This window comes from Lipotes vexillifer, unplaced genomic scaffold, assembly GCF_000442215.2.
Source record: "Lipotes vexillifer unplaced genomic scaffold, Lipotes_vexillifer_v1.1 scaffold951, whole genome shotgun sequence".
NCBI classification, from domain to species: domain Eukaryota; kingdom Metazoa; phylum Chordata; class Mammalia; order Artiodactyla; family Lipotidae; genus Lipotes; species Lipotes vexillifer.
In genome coordinates this window covers 1,756,502-1,771,436 of record NW_006793664.1, presented here as the reverse complement: position 1 = coordinate 1,771,436, position 14,935 = coordinate 1,756,502, and the positions used below count along the sequence as shown (strand labels likewise).

Sequence of the window (14,935 nt, the reverse complement as noted above, 5' to 3'; positions counted from 1 at the left end):
CCGGAGCCTGTGCTCCGCAACGGGAGAGGCCACGGCAGTGAGAGGCCCGCATACCGCCAAAAAAAAAAAAAGTTCCTGGGGGGGAAGCCTAGGCATCTGTATCTTCCATGGAGGACCAAATAATCTTCATCAGGGTACTTTTCACAAATGCGCTGAAGAATTACAGAATGCAGGCAGCCCTGGCTGCAGCAGACTCCTGGACCACAGTCTGCCTACTTCTTTACAAGAGGTTCCATTGGGGCAAAACCTTTCACTGCTCCTTTGCTTAACATTCACTTTGACTCCTGCTTTATCTTCAAAATAAAGAAACACACAGTCCTTTCTCTAGTATGGCTGTGACGTAGTTTCACAAATGGATGCACCTGGACCCTGAACACTGCTCTGTCTTCCTTGACGGTGGCCATCACCACCACCCCCAGCCACACCAGGTGGGAATCTATTCATCTGCCCTTTAACATCCTGCATCAACATGACACTCAGATTTCTGGCTCCTCTTTTGTTAGCAGAGTTGATCACTGCTCCTACTAGAAGACCCAGAAAATTCAAAATATTAAACCAGTCTAGCTCCCATATCCTCATTTTGACATCTCGGATGCTAGAAAAGGAAGCACCTCAAAGGGACAGCAGGATATCAAACTGTAATGTTTTAAAGCCTGGTTGATTCTAACATACAGACAGGGTTAAAAACCACTGACTTAGGCCATCTTGAGTTGAGTGTCCTGTGAGGAGCTTCAGAGCACGTCCCGAGCTGAGGTGTTGGCTCAGCCGTTTCCCAAAGAACTCTGGTCTGAAGGGCTGGGGGCAAGGCCACTGCACGGGGCCCGCTATGAGCAAGTGAAACAGACTAAGTACAAAGGGAAAAAAGGTGGAAGGGCTAGGCCTGAAGTGAGACTGCCAGATTTATGTCCTTTCCAGATGAAATGTGGATCCTCTAGAAACAGGAGGTATGAAGAGAGAGGACCTTCAAGATGGCGGAGGAGTAAAATGTGGAGATCAGCTACCTCCCCACAGATACATCAGAAATACATCTACACGTGGTACAACCCCAACAGAACACCTACTGAATGCTGGCAGAAGAACTCAGACCTCCCAAAAGCCATGTGGCTGACAGGGTCTTGGTGCTCCAGCCGGCTATCAGGCCTGAGCCTCTGAGGTGGGAGAGCCGAGTTCAGGACTTTGGACCAGCAGAGACCTCCCAGCCCCATGTAATATAAATCGGCAAGAGCTCTCCCAGAGATCTCCGTCTCAACGCTAAGGCCCAGCTCCACTCAACAACCAGCAAGTTCCAGTGCTGGACACCCCACACTAAACAACTAGAAAGACAGGAACCCAACCCCACCCATGAGCAGAGAGGCTGCCTAAAATCATAATAAGTTCACAGACACCCCAAAACACACCACCAGATGTGGACCAGCCCACCAGAAAGACAAGATCCAGCCTCAACACCAGAACACAGGCACCAGTCCCCTCCACCAGGCAGCCTACACAACCCACTGAACCAACCTTAGCCACTGGGGGCAGACACCAAAAACAATGGGAACTATGAACTTGCAGCCTGCAAAAAGGAGACCCCAAACACAGTAAGTTAAGCAAAATGAGAAGACAGAGAAACACACACCAGATGAAGGAGCAAGATAAAAACCCACCAGACCTAACAAATGAAAAGGAAATAGGCAGTCTACCTGAAAAAAAATTCAGAGTAATGATAGTAAAGATGATCCAATATCTTGGAAATAAAATGGAGAAAATATAAGAAACGTTTAACAAGTACCTAGAAGAACTAAAGATGAAACAAGCAACGATGAACAACACAATAGATGAAATTAAAAATTTGCTAGAAGGAATCAATAGCAGAATAACTGAGGCAGAAGAACAGATAAGTGACCAGTAAGATAAAAGAGTGGAAATAACTACTGCAGAGCAGAATAAAGAAAAAAGAATGAAAAGAATTGAGGACAGTCTCAGAGACCTCTGGGACAACATTAAATGCACCAACATTCAAATTACAGGGGTCCCAGAAGAAGAGAAACAGAAAGGGACTGAGAAAATATTTGAAGAGATTACAGTTGAAAACTTCCCTAACATGGGAAAGGAAATAGTTAATCAAGTCCAGGAAGCACAGAGAGTCCCATAAAGGATAAATCCAAGGAGAAACACGCCAAGACACATATTAATCAAGGTATCAAATATTAAATACAAAGGAAAAATACTGAAAGCAGCAAGGGAAAAGCAACAAATAACATACAAGGGAATCCCCATAAGGTTAGCTGATCTTTCGGCGGAAACTCTGCAAGCCAGAAGGGACTGGCAGCACATATTTAAAGTGATGAAAGGGGAAAACCTACAACCAAGATGACTCTACCCAGCAAGGATCTCATTCAGATTCGATGGAGAAATTAAAACCTTTACAGACAAGCAAAAGCTAAGAGAATTCAGCACCACCAAACCAGCTCTACAACAAATGCTAAAGGAACTTCTCTAGGAAGGAAACACAAGAGAAGGGAAAGACCTACGAAAATAAACCCAAAACAATTAAGAAAATGGTAATAGGAACATACATATCAATAATTACCTTAAATGTAAATGGATTAAACGCTCCAACCAAAAGACACAGACTGGCTGAATGGATACAAAAACAAGACCCATATATATGCTGTCTACAAGAGACCCACTTCAGACCTAGGGACACATACAGACTGAAAGTGAGGGGATGGAAAAAGATATTCCATGCAAATGGAAATCAAAAGAAAGCTGGAGTAGCAATTCTCGTATCAGACAAAATGGACTTTAAAATAAAGACTATTACCAGAGACAAAGAAGGACACTACATAATGATCAAGGGATCAATCCAAGAAGAAGATATAACAATTGTAAATATTTATGCACCCAACATAGGAGCACCTCAATACATAAGGCGAATGCTAACAACCATAAAAGGGGAAATTGACAGTAACACAATAATAGTAGGGGACTTTAACACCCCGCTTTCACCAATGGACAGATCAACCAAAATGAAAATAAATAAGGAAACACAAGCTTTAAATGACACATTAAACAAGATGGATTTAATTGATATTTATAGAACATTCCATACAAAAACAACAGAATACACTTTCTTCTCAAATGTTCATGGAACATTCTCCAGGATAGATCATATCCTGGGGTCACAAATCAAGCCTTGGTAAATTTAAGAAAATTGAGATTGTATCAAGTATCTTTTCTGACCACAATGCTATGAGACTAGGTATCAATTACAGGAAAAAAATATCTGTAAAAAATACAAACACATGGAGGCTAAACAATACACTACTCAATAACCAAGAGATCACTGAGGAAATCAAAAAATACCTAGACACAAATGACAATGAAAACACAACGACCCAAAACCTGTGGGATGTAGCAAAAGCAAAAGAGAGAAGTTTACAGCAATAAAATCCTACCTCAAGAAACAAGAAACATCTCAAATAAACAACCTAACCTTACACCTAAAGCAATTAGAGAAAGAAGAACCAAAAAACCCCAGAGTTAGCAGAAGGAAAGAAATCATAGAGATCAGATCAGAAATAAATGAAAAAGAAATGAAGGAAACGATAGCAAAGATCAATAAAACTAAAAGTCGGTTCTTTGAGAAGATAAACAAAATTGATAAACCGTTAGCCAGACTCATCAAGAAAATAAGGGAGAAGACTCAAATCAATAGAATCAGAAATGAAAAAGGAGAAGTAACAACTGACACTGCAGAAATACAAAGGATCATGAGAGATTACTACAAGCAACTCTATGCCAATAAAATGGACAACCTGGAAGAAATGGACAAATTCTTAGAAATGCACAAACTGCCAAGACTGAATCAGGAAGAAATAGAAAATATGAACAGACCAATCACAAGCACTGAAATTGAAACTGTGATTAAAAATCTTCCAACAAACAAAAGCCCAGGACCAGATGGCTTCACAGGCGAATTCTATCAAACATTTAGAGAAGAGCTAACACCTATCCTTCTCAAACTCTTCCAAAATATAGCAGAGGGAGGAACACTCCCAAACTCATTCTACAAGGCCACCATCACCTTGATACCAAAACCAGACAAAGATGTCACAAAAAAAGAAAACTACAGGCCAATATCACTGATGAACATAGATGCAAAAATCCTCAACAAAATACCAGCAAACAGAATCCAACAGCACATTAAAAGGATCATACACCATGATCAAGTGGGGTTTATTCCAGGAATGCAAGGATTCTTCAATATATGCAAATCAATCAATGTGACACACCATACTAACTGAAGGATAAAAACCATATGATCATCTCAACAGATGCAGAAAAAGCTTTTGACAAAATTCAACACCCATTTATGATATGCCTACACCCTCCAGAAAGTAGGCATACAGGGAACTTACATTAACATAATAAAGGCCATATATGACAAACCCACAGCCAACATTGTTCTCAATGGTGAAAAACTGAAACCATTTCCACTAAGATCAGGAACAAAACAAGGTTGCCCACTCTCACCACTCTTATTCAACATAGTTTTGGAAGTTTTAGCCACAGCAATCAGAGAAGAAAAAGAAATAAAAGGAATCCAAATCAGAAAAGAAGAAGTAAAACTGTCACTGTTTGCAGATGACATGATACACTATACAGAGAATCCGAAAGGTGCTACCAGAAAACTATTAGAGCTAATCAATGAATCTGGTAAAGTAGCAAGTTACAAAATTAATGCACAGAAATCTCTTGCATTCCTATACACTAATGATGAAAAATCTGAAAGAGAAATTAAGGAAACACTCCCATTTACCACTGCCACAAAAAGAATAAAATACCTAGGAATAAACCTACCAACAGAGATAGAAGAAGTGTATGCAGAAAACTACAAGACACTGATGAAAGTAATTAAAGATGATACAAACAGATGGAGAGATATACCATGTTCTTGGATTATAAAAATCAACATTATGAAAACAACAATACTACCCAAAGCAACCTACAGATTCAGTGTAATTCCTATCAAACTACCAATGGCATTTTTCACAAAACTAGAACAAAAAATTTCACAATTTGTATGGAAAACACAAAAGACCCCGAATAGCTAAAGCAACCCTGAGAAAGAAAAACGGAGCTGAGGGATCAGGCTTCCTGACTTCAGACTACACGACAAAGCAACAGTAATCAAGACAGTATGGTACTGGCATAAAAACAGAAATACAGATCAATGGAACAGTATAGAAAGCCCAGAGATAAACCCACGCATATGGGTTATCTTTGATAAAGGAGGCAAGAATATACAGTGGAGAAAAGACAGCCTCTTCAATAAGTGGTGCTGGGAAAACTGGACAGCTACATGTAAAAGAATGAAATTAGAACACTCCCTAACACCATACACCAAAATAAACTCAAAACAGATTAAAGACCTAAATGTAAGGCTAGACACTGTAAAACTCTTAGAGGAAAACATAGGCAGAACACTCTATGACATAAATCACAGCAAGACCCTTTTTGACCCACCTCCTAGAGAAATGGAAATAGAAACAAAAATAAACAAATGGGACCAAATGAAACTTAAAAGCTTTTGCACAGCAAAGAGACCATAAACAAGACAAAAAGACAACCCTCAGAATGAGAGGAAATATTTGCAAACGAAGCAACTGACAAAGAATTAATCTCCAAAATATACAAGCAGCTCAGGCAGCTCAATATCAAAAAAACAAACAACCCAATCCAAAAATGAGCAGAAGACCTAAATCGACATTTCTCTAAACAAGATATACAGATTGCCAACAAACCCATGAAGGGATGCTCAACATCATCAATCATTAGAGAAATGCAAATCAAAACTACAATGAGATATCATCTCATACCAGTCAGAATGGCCATCATCAAAAAATCTACAAACAGGGCTTCCCTGGGAGCATAGTGGTTAAGAATCCGCCTGCCAATGCAGGGGACACAGGTTCGAGCCCTAGTCCAGGAAGATGCCACGTTCCGCGGCAGCAACAAAGCCCACGTGCCACAACTACTGAGCCTGCGCTCTAGAGCCTGCGAGCCACAACTCCTGAGCCCGCATGCTACAACTACTGAAGCCCGCGCACCTAGAGCCCATGCTCCGCAACAAGAGAAGCCACCACAATGAGAAGCCCACGCACTGAAACGAAGAGTAGCCCCCACTCACTGCAAGCAGAGAAAAGCCCGCACGCAGCAACCAAGACCCAACGCAGCCAAAACTAAGTAAATAAATAAATTAAATAAATTTATTTTTTTTAAAAATCTACAAACAATAAATGCTGGAGAGAGTGTGTAGAAAAGGGAACCCTCCTACACTGTTGGTGCGAATGTAAATTGATACAGCCACTATGGAGAACAGTATGGAGGTTCCTTAAAAAAATAAAAATAGAACTACCATACGACCCAGCAATCCCACTACTAGGCATATACCCTGAGAAAACCATAATTCAAAAAGACACATACACCCCAATGTTCACTGCAGCACTATTTACTACAGCCAGGTCATGGAGTCAACCTAAATGCCCATCGACAGACAAATGGATAAAGAAGACGTGGCACATATATACAGTGGAATGTTCCCTGCCATAAAAAGAAACGAAATTGAGTTATTTGTAGTGAGGTGGATGGACCTAGAATCTGTCATACAGAGTGAAGTAAGTCAGAAAGAGCAAAACAAATACCGTATGCTAACACATATGTATGGAATCTAGAAAAAAAAAAAGGTTCTGAAGAACCTAGGGGCAGGACAGGAATAAAGACACAGATGTAGAGAATGGACTTGAGGACATGGGGAGGGGGGAAGGGTAAACTGGGACAAAGTGAGAGAGTGGCATGGACATATGTACATTACCAAATGTAAAATAGCTAGCTAGTGGGAAGCAGCCGCATAGCACAGGGAGATCAGCTCTAGCACAGGGAGATCAGCTCGGTGCTTTGTGACCACCTAGAGGGGCGGGATAGGGAGGGTGGGAGGGAGATGCAAGAGGGAGGGGATATGGGGATATAAGTATACGTATAGCTGATTCACTTTGTTATACAGCACAAACTAACAGCAATGTAAAGCAATTACACTCCAATAAAGATGTTAAACCCCACTAACTTAGTATACGTGAAGGGCACATTTCTAGCTTTATAGTCCTACTGTGAAAAGATCTCATGGTCGCTCAGAGAAAACAACAAACTACTACAGAATTTCAAATAGCACCTTTAAGGGTTTGTTGTTGTTGTTGTTTGTTTATTTTTAATGCACTCCAGCCTGGCAGAGCTGAATGACTCTTTCCTTTAGAAAACATTCACCTAACTCCCAAATATGTACAAAATAAAAGTGGATGGTTTCACTTAGTCTAAATAAGATGCAATCCCTGGCTTATGCAGCCTACCCCAAAGTTTTACTGAGAGCAATCTGAAGATAATGACTTAAAACCCTAATAAAGTCAGAGGGCAGAGGACTCTAACTACCAGAAAAACAACAGAATGGTTGAGACTATGGCTGAAGAAAGCAGCTCCATTCGTGCTATGTGGCTGATAGGCCTCATCAACGTGGGTTGTAGACAGAAATCTGATAAAAAGCAATTCTGCCTGTCAATACGAGTGAGCAGAACTGACCCTTAAATAGAGGGCAATTTTTTTTAATCAGGTGAACAGTAAGTAGCCAAGTAACAAGATAATTTATGCAGCATCACCTACTCTTTGAGCAAAAAGATCAATCTCTGCCATCACAGAGTTGTTCCTGGTAGCCTCTCTAGTGCAAGAAGCAGGGAGTAAAAATTAGTCCTCAGATCTGTGCCTCAGGTACAACGAATAGGGACAACCACCCCAAGGACAAAAGAGATACCAGTGCCACATGGAAGAGAACTGCCTAAAATGTCACACTAAAGCAATGCCCAAGGAACTGTCTCGTGGTCACAGGTCCAGGAGAGATGCCCCAGGACAATGCACTATTTACACAAGTATACATACAGAGAGCAACTCTGGATGTGCGTATCTATCATTGACAAAAATGCCTTTCACGGTATTTCCTCCTAAGGTTCTTGGCCAGGCTTGTTGATGAGACTATGCATTCTTCAGGATTTCGATCCCAGAGCTGATGTTGCCAGGCGCATCTGACTCTGACGAAGTTCGTGCCCCTTGTTACAAGGGCATTTTGCAGCCTGTCTAAAGGAAGTTATCAACATACTTCCCAAGATTTACACGAGGAACTGAAAGCTTATAAAGGGATGGAGGTCAGAAGAATAGGTCATTACGTCCACTTAATTAAATCTGAAAACGGATTCTGTGTGCTTCTAATAGACAAGGCACTTTAAGAGTCTGATTGTCTAATCACCAAAGTACCTCCAAGTGTTCTCCCCGTTGAAACCGAAAGTAAGGTGTTTCTAACAGTAAGGTGGAGGACACAAAAGAGAAGACAATATGTGGAAAAGGAATAATGCACTAAACGAACACCCCTTCCTGGTGTCCGTACTCCAACACTCCTTGTTGGTGGCAGGTATTTAGAGTGAGGGGAGGTGGTGAGAGGAAGAGGTTAGGAACCTGCAACACTTTATTTTAGTCTCATTTATCAGCAGTCACTGATGGTACTGCTGAAGATGCTCAATGATCATTCAAAAGGCATTCTTCAAAGTGCAACAACCTAAATCTTCCACTAACTGATAACTGGATAAACAAAATATGGTATATTCATCCAGTGGAATAGTATTCAGCCAAAAAAATGGAGTACTGATATATACTGCAACACGGATGAACCTCGAAAACATTACGCTGAGTGAAAGAAGCCAGACACAAAAGGACACATATTGTATGATTCCATTTACATGAAATGTCCAGAATAGGCAAATCTACTGAGACAGAAAGCACGTGAGTGGTTCCCAAGGGCTGGGGGGAGAAGAATGGGAAATGACTGCTAATGGGTATAAGGTTTCTTTTCAGGGTGATGAAACTCGCCTGGAATTAGTGGGTATGGTTGCACGGCCTCTGAATACACTAAAAACCACGGAACTGCCCACTTTAAAATTGTGAATTCTATGGTATGTGACTTATATCTCAATGTTTGAAAAAGCCATTCTTTAGTTCAGCTTTTCTACTGCCCCTTAAGTCTCCCAGCGCTCAACAGAGGGCCCGTTTCCTGGGACCCCCAGTGGGCTACCCTTCAGTGTTGCCCTATTTACGAGATCGAGAGGAAGTGATGTCAAAAAAGATTTAAGTGCTTATACTGTTCTTGTTCCATCACGTATGAGAGGGAAAGGGGAAAATGATCATGCAGCACTTCTAGTGTAATCTTCTGCACACACTGAGGGCAATCCATAACACTCCGACTGTGACAAAAGCAGGCTGTCCAATCATCCTGGGACAGCAGACACCATATGCTTCTGTTTTTCTAAAAGGCAGTTCTTGCTGAGCTACCTCTTCACCTACTCAATGACAAACTGCCAACATTAAGACATTCATAGTATTTCAAATAGTCTGGAGACTTTCGCTAGTACATTTTAAAGAAGGTAAGCCATTAATTCTTACCAAGATCCACTCATAATATAGGAACTGTGCTCAGATACAAAATGACAGATGGTGCTAGAGTACCAATAGCTGACCATTCAGAATAATTAGCTCTGATCAAAAATGTCTTTTGGTGCCTTTTTGTTACACCATTAACTATGTCACCATGTGTGCAGTGCTGGAATCTTTTGTTTGGTTCAGAAAGTAGAACACTCATGCACAAGTCTGGAAGAAGAATGAACACTGATTCACTTAAGAATCTGCCACTACTGATTCTAGATTGTTATCTTAAACTTCCTTGGAGTTTTCAAATGGTCCATGTCTGACCTTACTGTGGAGAGACTGTCTGGCAGAGGAAAATGCTTAGGAATTCAATGCACCCACAATTTATCAACATGAGGTATCACCTGCTCATAAACAGTCTTAGGAGGAAATTGTAATTCCATGGAGGGTGGTCATCACATTACCTTGGTCACACCACACACAGCACATCTGGGAACAATATTATAAAAGCACCAGGGAGAGGAATATTAAAGTTTGAACAGCGTCTCTAGAACCAGAGCTTGGTGTGTGTGGGTTGTCGTGTTGAGAATTTTAAGGCGATGAGGAGGCAACAAGGGTGTATGACCTGTGGGCTCTTTCACTTTCTGTGGAATGACACTTCAAAAGGAGTCAGAGGAAGCCACAGTAAGGATGATCTTTGAGTAGATGTGACCTGTAAGCCTCAGGTGACAAACTTGGAATACTGGCTCTTGGGTTCTCTATCAGCTCAAGTGTCACAATTATGAAAAAGGAATTTCTAAATTCAGACATAAATAATCACAAATCTATAATAAATAAGTACCATATAGCCTATTCAAGATTATGAATGGAAAGAGAAACATGATTAAAATCTTCAGAGACTATATCTCACAAGAATTAAATTACTTGTAAACAAAGTCGTACAATCGAACCCATCATTATACATTTGTGGGGCCTAGATTAAGACACAGCACAGTTTACGAGAACACAGAGGCATCCACAGTGTGTGCTTCTTAGAGGGTGTGTTATTCAGATTAGAAAATGTAGCAGCATAACTCACTTTAATGTTAACCCTGGTTCAGGGGCAAATGTGGCAAGTCTAAAGCCCTCAAACAGTTCAAAGACCCAATTTCAGCCAATATTTTACTTTTCCGCCAGAGACTTACAAAAATTACCTATCAGAAGCAAAACTGACAGGCCAGAGTTTCCTTTCTTCCCATGCATGCTTATTTGGGGACACTAAAACAGAAGGGCAACTAGAGAAACAGAAGCCTAGCAAATCCACAAACTACACAATACTATATAATCATACTGTATATGCATAACCTGTATTTTAAAAATTAAAAATAAACACACACACTCACCCCTAAAAACATCTCAAGTACCGTTAAGGAGGCTGCACTCTCCTATAAGTTAGATTCCTGGGGTATATTTCAAATGTGTTTTCTCAAAACAATTAGTCAAGAACCCTTTATTCCCAAACCTGGGCCTCTGTATTTTCTAAGAAAAATGAAAATCAACACAAATGGTCTACACTCTAATTTTAAAAACACAGCATTGGGCTTCCCTGGTGGCGCAGTGGTTAAGAATCCACCTGCCAATGCAAGGGACATGGATTTGCAAGGGACCATCTTCCCTGGTCCGGGAAGATACCACATGCTGCAGGGCAACTAAGCCTGTGCGCCACAACTACTGAGCCTGCGCTCTAGAGCCAGCGAGCCACAACTACGGAGGCCCGTGTGCCCACCACTACTGAAGCCCGCACACCCAGAACCCGTGCTCCGCAACAAGAGAAGCCACCGCAGTAAGAAGCCCATGCACCACAACGAAGAGTAGCCCCCGCTCGCCTCAACTAGAGAAAGCCTGCGCGCAGCAACGAAGACCCAACGCAGCCAAAAATAAATAAATAAATAAATAAATAAATATCCTTTAAAAAAAACCCCAAAAAACAGTATTTCCTTCCACTGCTTTTCCAAGGTAAGCACCTGAGCAGCTACACAGGTTCTAACAACTGAACAGCTTTCTATTATAACCTAATTATTTGAAAAACATGATACTTTGAACGAATTCCACTGCCAAGGGAGAAGCTGGACACATTTTGCTGTTACTGATTAATAAGTTTTATGGACTTCCTTTATTTCTTCTTCCCTGACAACCACAGTTTTTTGTTATTTTTTTACCTAACTAGGTAGAGGAGGATAGTCAGTAGCACTGTCACGCTATAATTAAAGACCAAATACCTTAGTTGCTTCAAGAACTCAACATCAGAGTTGCTGTTAATAAGCTTGATGAACTCTTCATAGGAGGGAGCATAGGTGTAGGCTCTCTTGTGATGTTCATTCACCTGTTCTCTGTGCTCCAACTGGGCAAGCAACATCTGGTTAATGTAATCTGGATTACTAAGTAACTCCACTACTGGCTTTAAGACTGTGGGACAGAGAAGAGAGCACCACTTAAAAAGGGTATTCTTTAAAGGAACCGCTTTCATGTTATATAATTGAAACTACATCTGGGAAACATTTAAAAACTACCCAAATGGGCCACAGACACACACACACCCCCACACACAGCTACCCATCCCTCTGGGTTTGCTACTAGTTATGGCTACAACCACGTGGCCGTTTTAACAAATGAATTACATGTAAAAGAATAATGAAAGAAAGCCATCTGGAACCCAAGTTGTTAACAAAGCTATCAAAATTAAGTACATTCATTTTTTTCCCTTTGATTTCTTTCATAAGGCTCGATATGTTTTATCTGCCAAAAGATGAAAGCTAACATTCTCCCAACTGGTGAAACAGACCTCAGGGAGGAAGTTGTTAAAAAAGTCAATGACACTATGACAGATTCATCCTACTAACTTTAGGTTAGAAAGTTCCCCTTTTCTCTGTGGTTGGCTATATCAGCTAATGGGTACAGCTGGCTAACCCTGAGATAATAAATGAGATATTAAATCACGGCATATCAAACACAACGTTATTTGTTTGAGATTCTGAGATAGGAAAAGTTTCTCTCAGATGATATCTTCTTCCATTTTTCCTTATCCTAGCTAAGCATTTCCTTGGATACACTTTTTTTCTAACAATGACATTATTTTGTGGTACAGTACCTCTTTTATTTATTCTAAGTCACATATAGGCATTGCCAATGAATCCTGAAGCAAAGGTATTTTAAACAAATGCATACTAGAGTTTGAGTATAGACAGTCTTTCATAAAGCACGTAACTGGCCTGGATGACTCAAAATCTATCCCAGATGGATGCTACACTGTGGTGGGCATAAGGACTGGTTACCTATTATAAACAGCAGAGTGGACTATGTATTTGGTAATATGTTATATGAAACATCTGTTTATCACGTAGGGCCAAGTGATGCCTTCTTTGAGTGACATTTAAACCTGACCTTTTGAAAATACTTTAATTCCCGTATGTCCCACAGTATACAAGGTCTGCATAGGTGTCATATAAAGTGTTATCACATTCGTATGTAGCACGTTAGCTTGCACAAGTATCGCATTAGTAATATCAATTACTTATGAAAGTCTACCTTTTGCTGTGAGAATTTCTGCGAGCATTATGCGTAAGCTGAGAGACTGGACATCCTTTGAGGGGAGGAGACAAAACACCAGAACCCGAGAACACGTTTGTAGAAATCTTACTTCATCATCTGAGTTCCTCAAGAATGCATGCAACACAAAAGGCCTCGGCTGTTCTTCATGTCTGAAAAAAATAAATACATGAAGAGAGGGAAAGGGAAGGAAAGACGTTTCTAGAAACAGCTTGGTTATGTACCATTAGGTAAAAAAATATTTCAAATGGGCAATGCAACAGTTTTAATAACCATGTCCACTCTTTGACTATATCAACAGGCAGTAATTTTCTCAACCACAGACTAATCTGGAAAAATGCAAATGTGTGGCCTTTCGGGATTTCCAACCTTAAGTAGCATCAACCCTCATACATGACTCCCAAGTCACAGCAACAATCTAGAAAGGGGTGAGTAGCTCTTTAACTAGATTATTTTTAAGTCTCCTAGCTCTCTCCCTAAATGTGATCTATAGCTTCATTTCTCCAGAAAAAAAAAAATCTAACAAAGCATTAAACCAGGGTCACCAGCTCCTGGAAGCGTCCTCCTGTCAGTGTGGATCTGCCACTTGTTTATTCCAACTACTAGTACTTACCTCTGGGTTCTCATGCCGTGAGTGAGCAAAAGGACATTAACCTTCCATACACTTCATACGTGCAGTATTATTTAATCTTCCCACTTACATCTAGAAGCAGGTATCATCATCACCATTTTATAGATGAGAGTATTAAGGATCTGAATGATCACGTGAACAGTCCAAAGTCACAGAGGTAACAAATTGTAGAAATAACTCTCAGGTCCTGTTCTGTCGGACTCTCAAGTCCAGACTCTTTAACGCTACACCATAATCAGAGATTGTTTAAGTGAAAAGGAAAAAATTTCAGAGATACAGAAGAAATATATGTGAAAACAAGCATTATTTTGTGCCTTAAACAACATGCCTGTGCTTGACCAGTAAACAAAATGCACAGATTGTAAAAAGGAGGCTGTAAAATTAAAGATGCCATTGATGTAATAGCATAAAAACAATCATCTTTAGGTTTTGCTGAAACATGCTGGGACAAGACAGATGGGGCAAAGGAAGAGGAAGCAGAGGCAAAAATTAAGTGTGATCTGGATTGGCTGAAAGCAGCCAACAGAACGTCAGCTAGGAAATGAATACAGGCTGACCGGAAAACTGCCTCACACAACTGCCTAACAGTCAACCAGAGGACGCGTTGCTTTTATTAATGCAATTTATTATTCTCTTGCCTGACAGTGGCCAACTCAGTTGGGTGCTTCCTGGCTGCCACAGTCATTTTGCAACCAGTGGAAACCTGTACACCAAGGGTGATTTCCAGGGCAAGGGCACTGTTTACCTGGGGCTGGCAAGTACCGAGATAACCATCGAACCTAGGTTTCTGCCACTCTCACTGTGTGATCGGTAGAAGGTGATGCACAATCAGATATTAGATCCCCAGCATTCACCTCCAGGGCACAATCATCTATATGCAAAACACCAGTGACCTACTGGCACTTTTTCAAATATCCATAATGTCAGAGAACAATGGTAGATTTTTTTTCCTTTAATAAGAATCATCAACTAGAAGCTTCTAGGCATAGCTTAAATGTACCCTTGGCACGAGAAAACTGGAATTCCACAGGAAAGGAGCTTCTAAAATGGAATCAATTCTGTTTCTATTATTGTGATGCTTACTCATCACAATATCTTTATATTATCCACAAAAGCAGTAATTTCAGAAGCTGGTAAATAAATGTCTCAGTGAAAAATATACTCTCGGGCTTCCCTGGTGGCGCAGTGGTTGAGAGTCCGCCTGCCGATGCAGGGGAC

At 40.6% G+C, this 14,935-nt stretch overlaps 1 protein-coding gene across 1 annotated transcript in view; it reads right to left on the bottom strand.

The window, feature by feature from the left end:
- The window catches only part of SNX25 (sorting nexin 25), a 117,295-nt gene that overhangs the window by 66,578 nt on the left and 35,782 nt on the right, over positions 1 to 14,935 (bottom strand). The window contains exons 4-5 of the mRNA XM_007466526.1: positions 13,066 to 13,238; positions 11,760 to 11,946 (exon numbers count right to left, since the gene is read on the bottom strand). Of these exons, the coding sequence (XP_007466588.1) occupies positions 11,760 to 11,946; positions 13,066 to 13,238 (360 nt within the window). The remainder of the gene's footprint in view (positions 1 to 11,759; positions 11,947 to 13,065; positions 13,239 to 14,935) is intronic.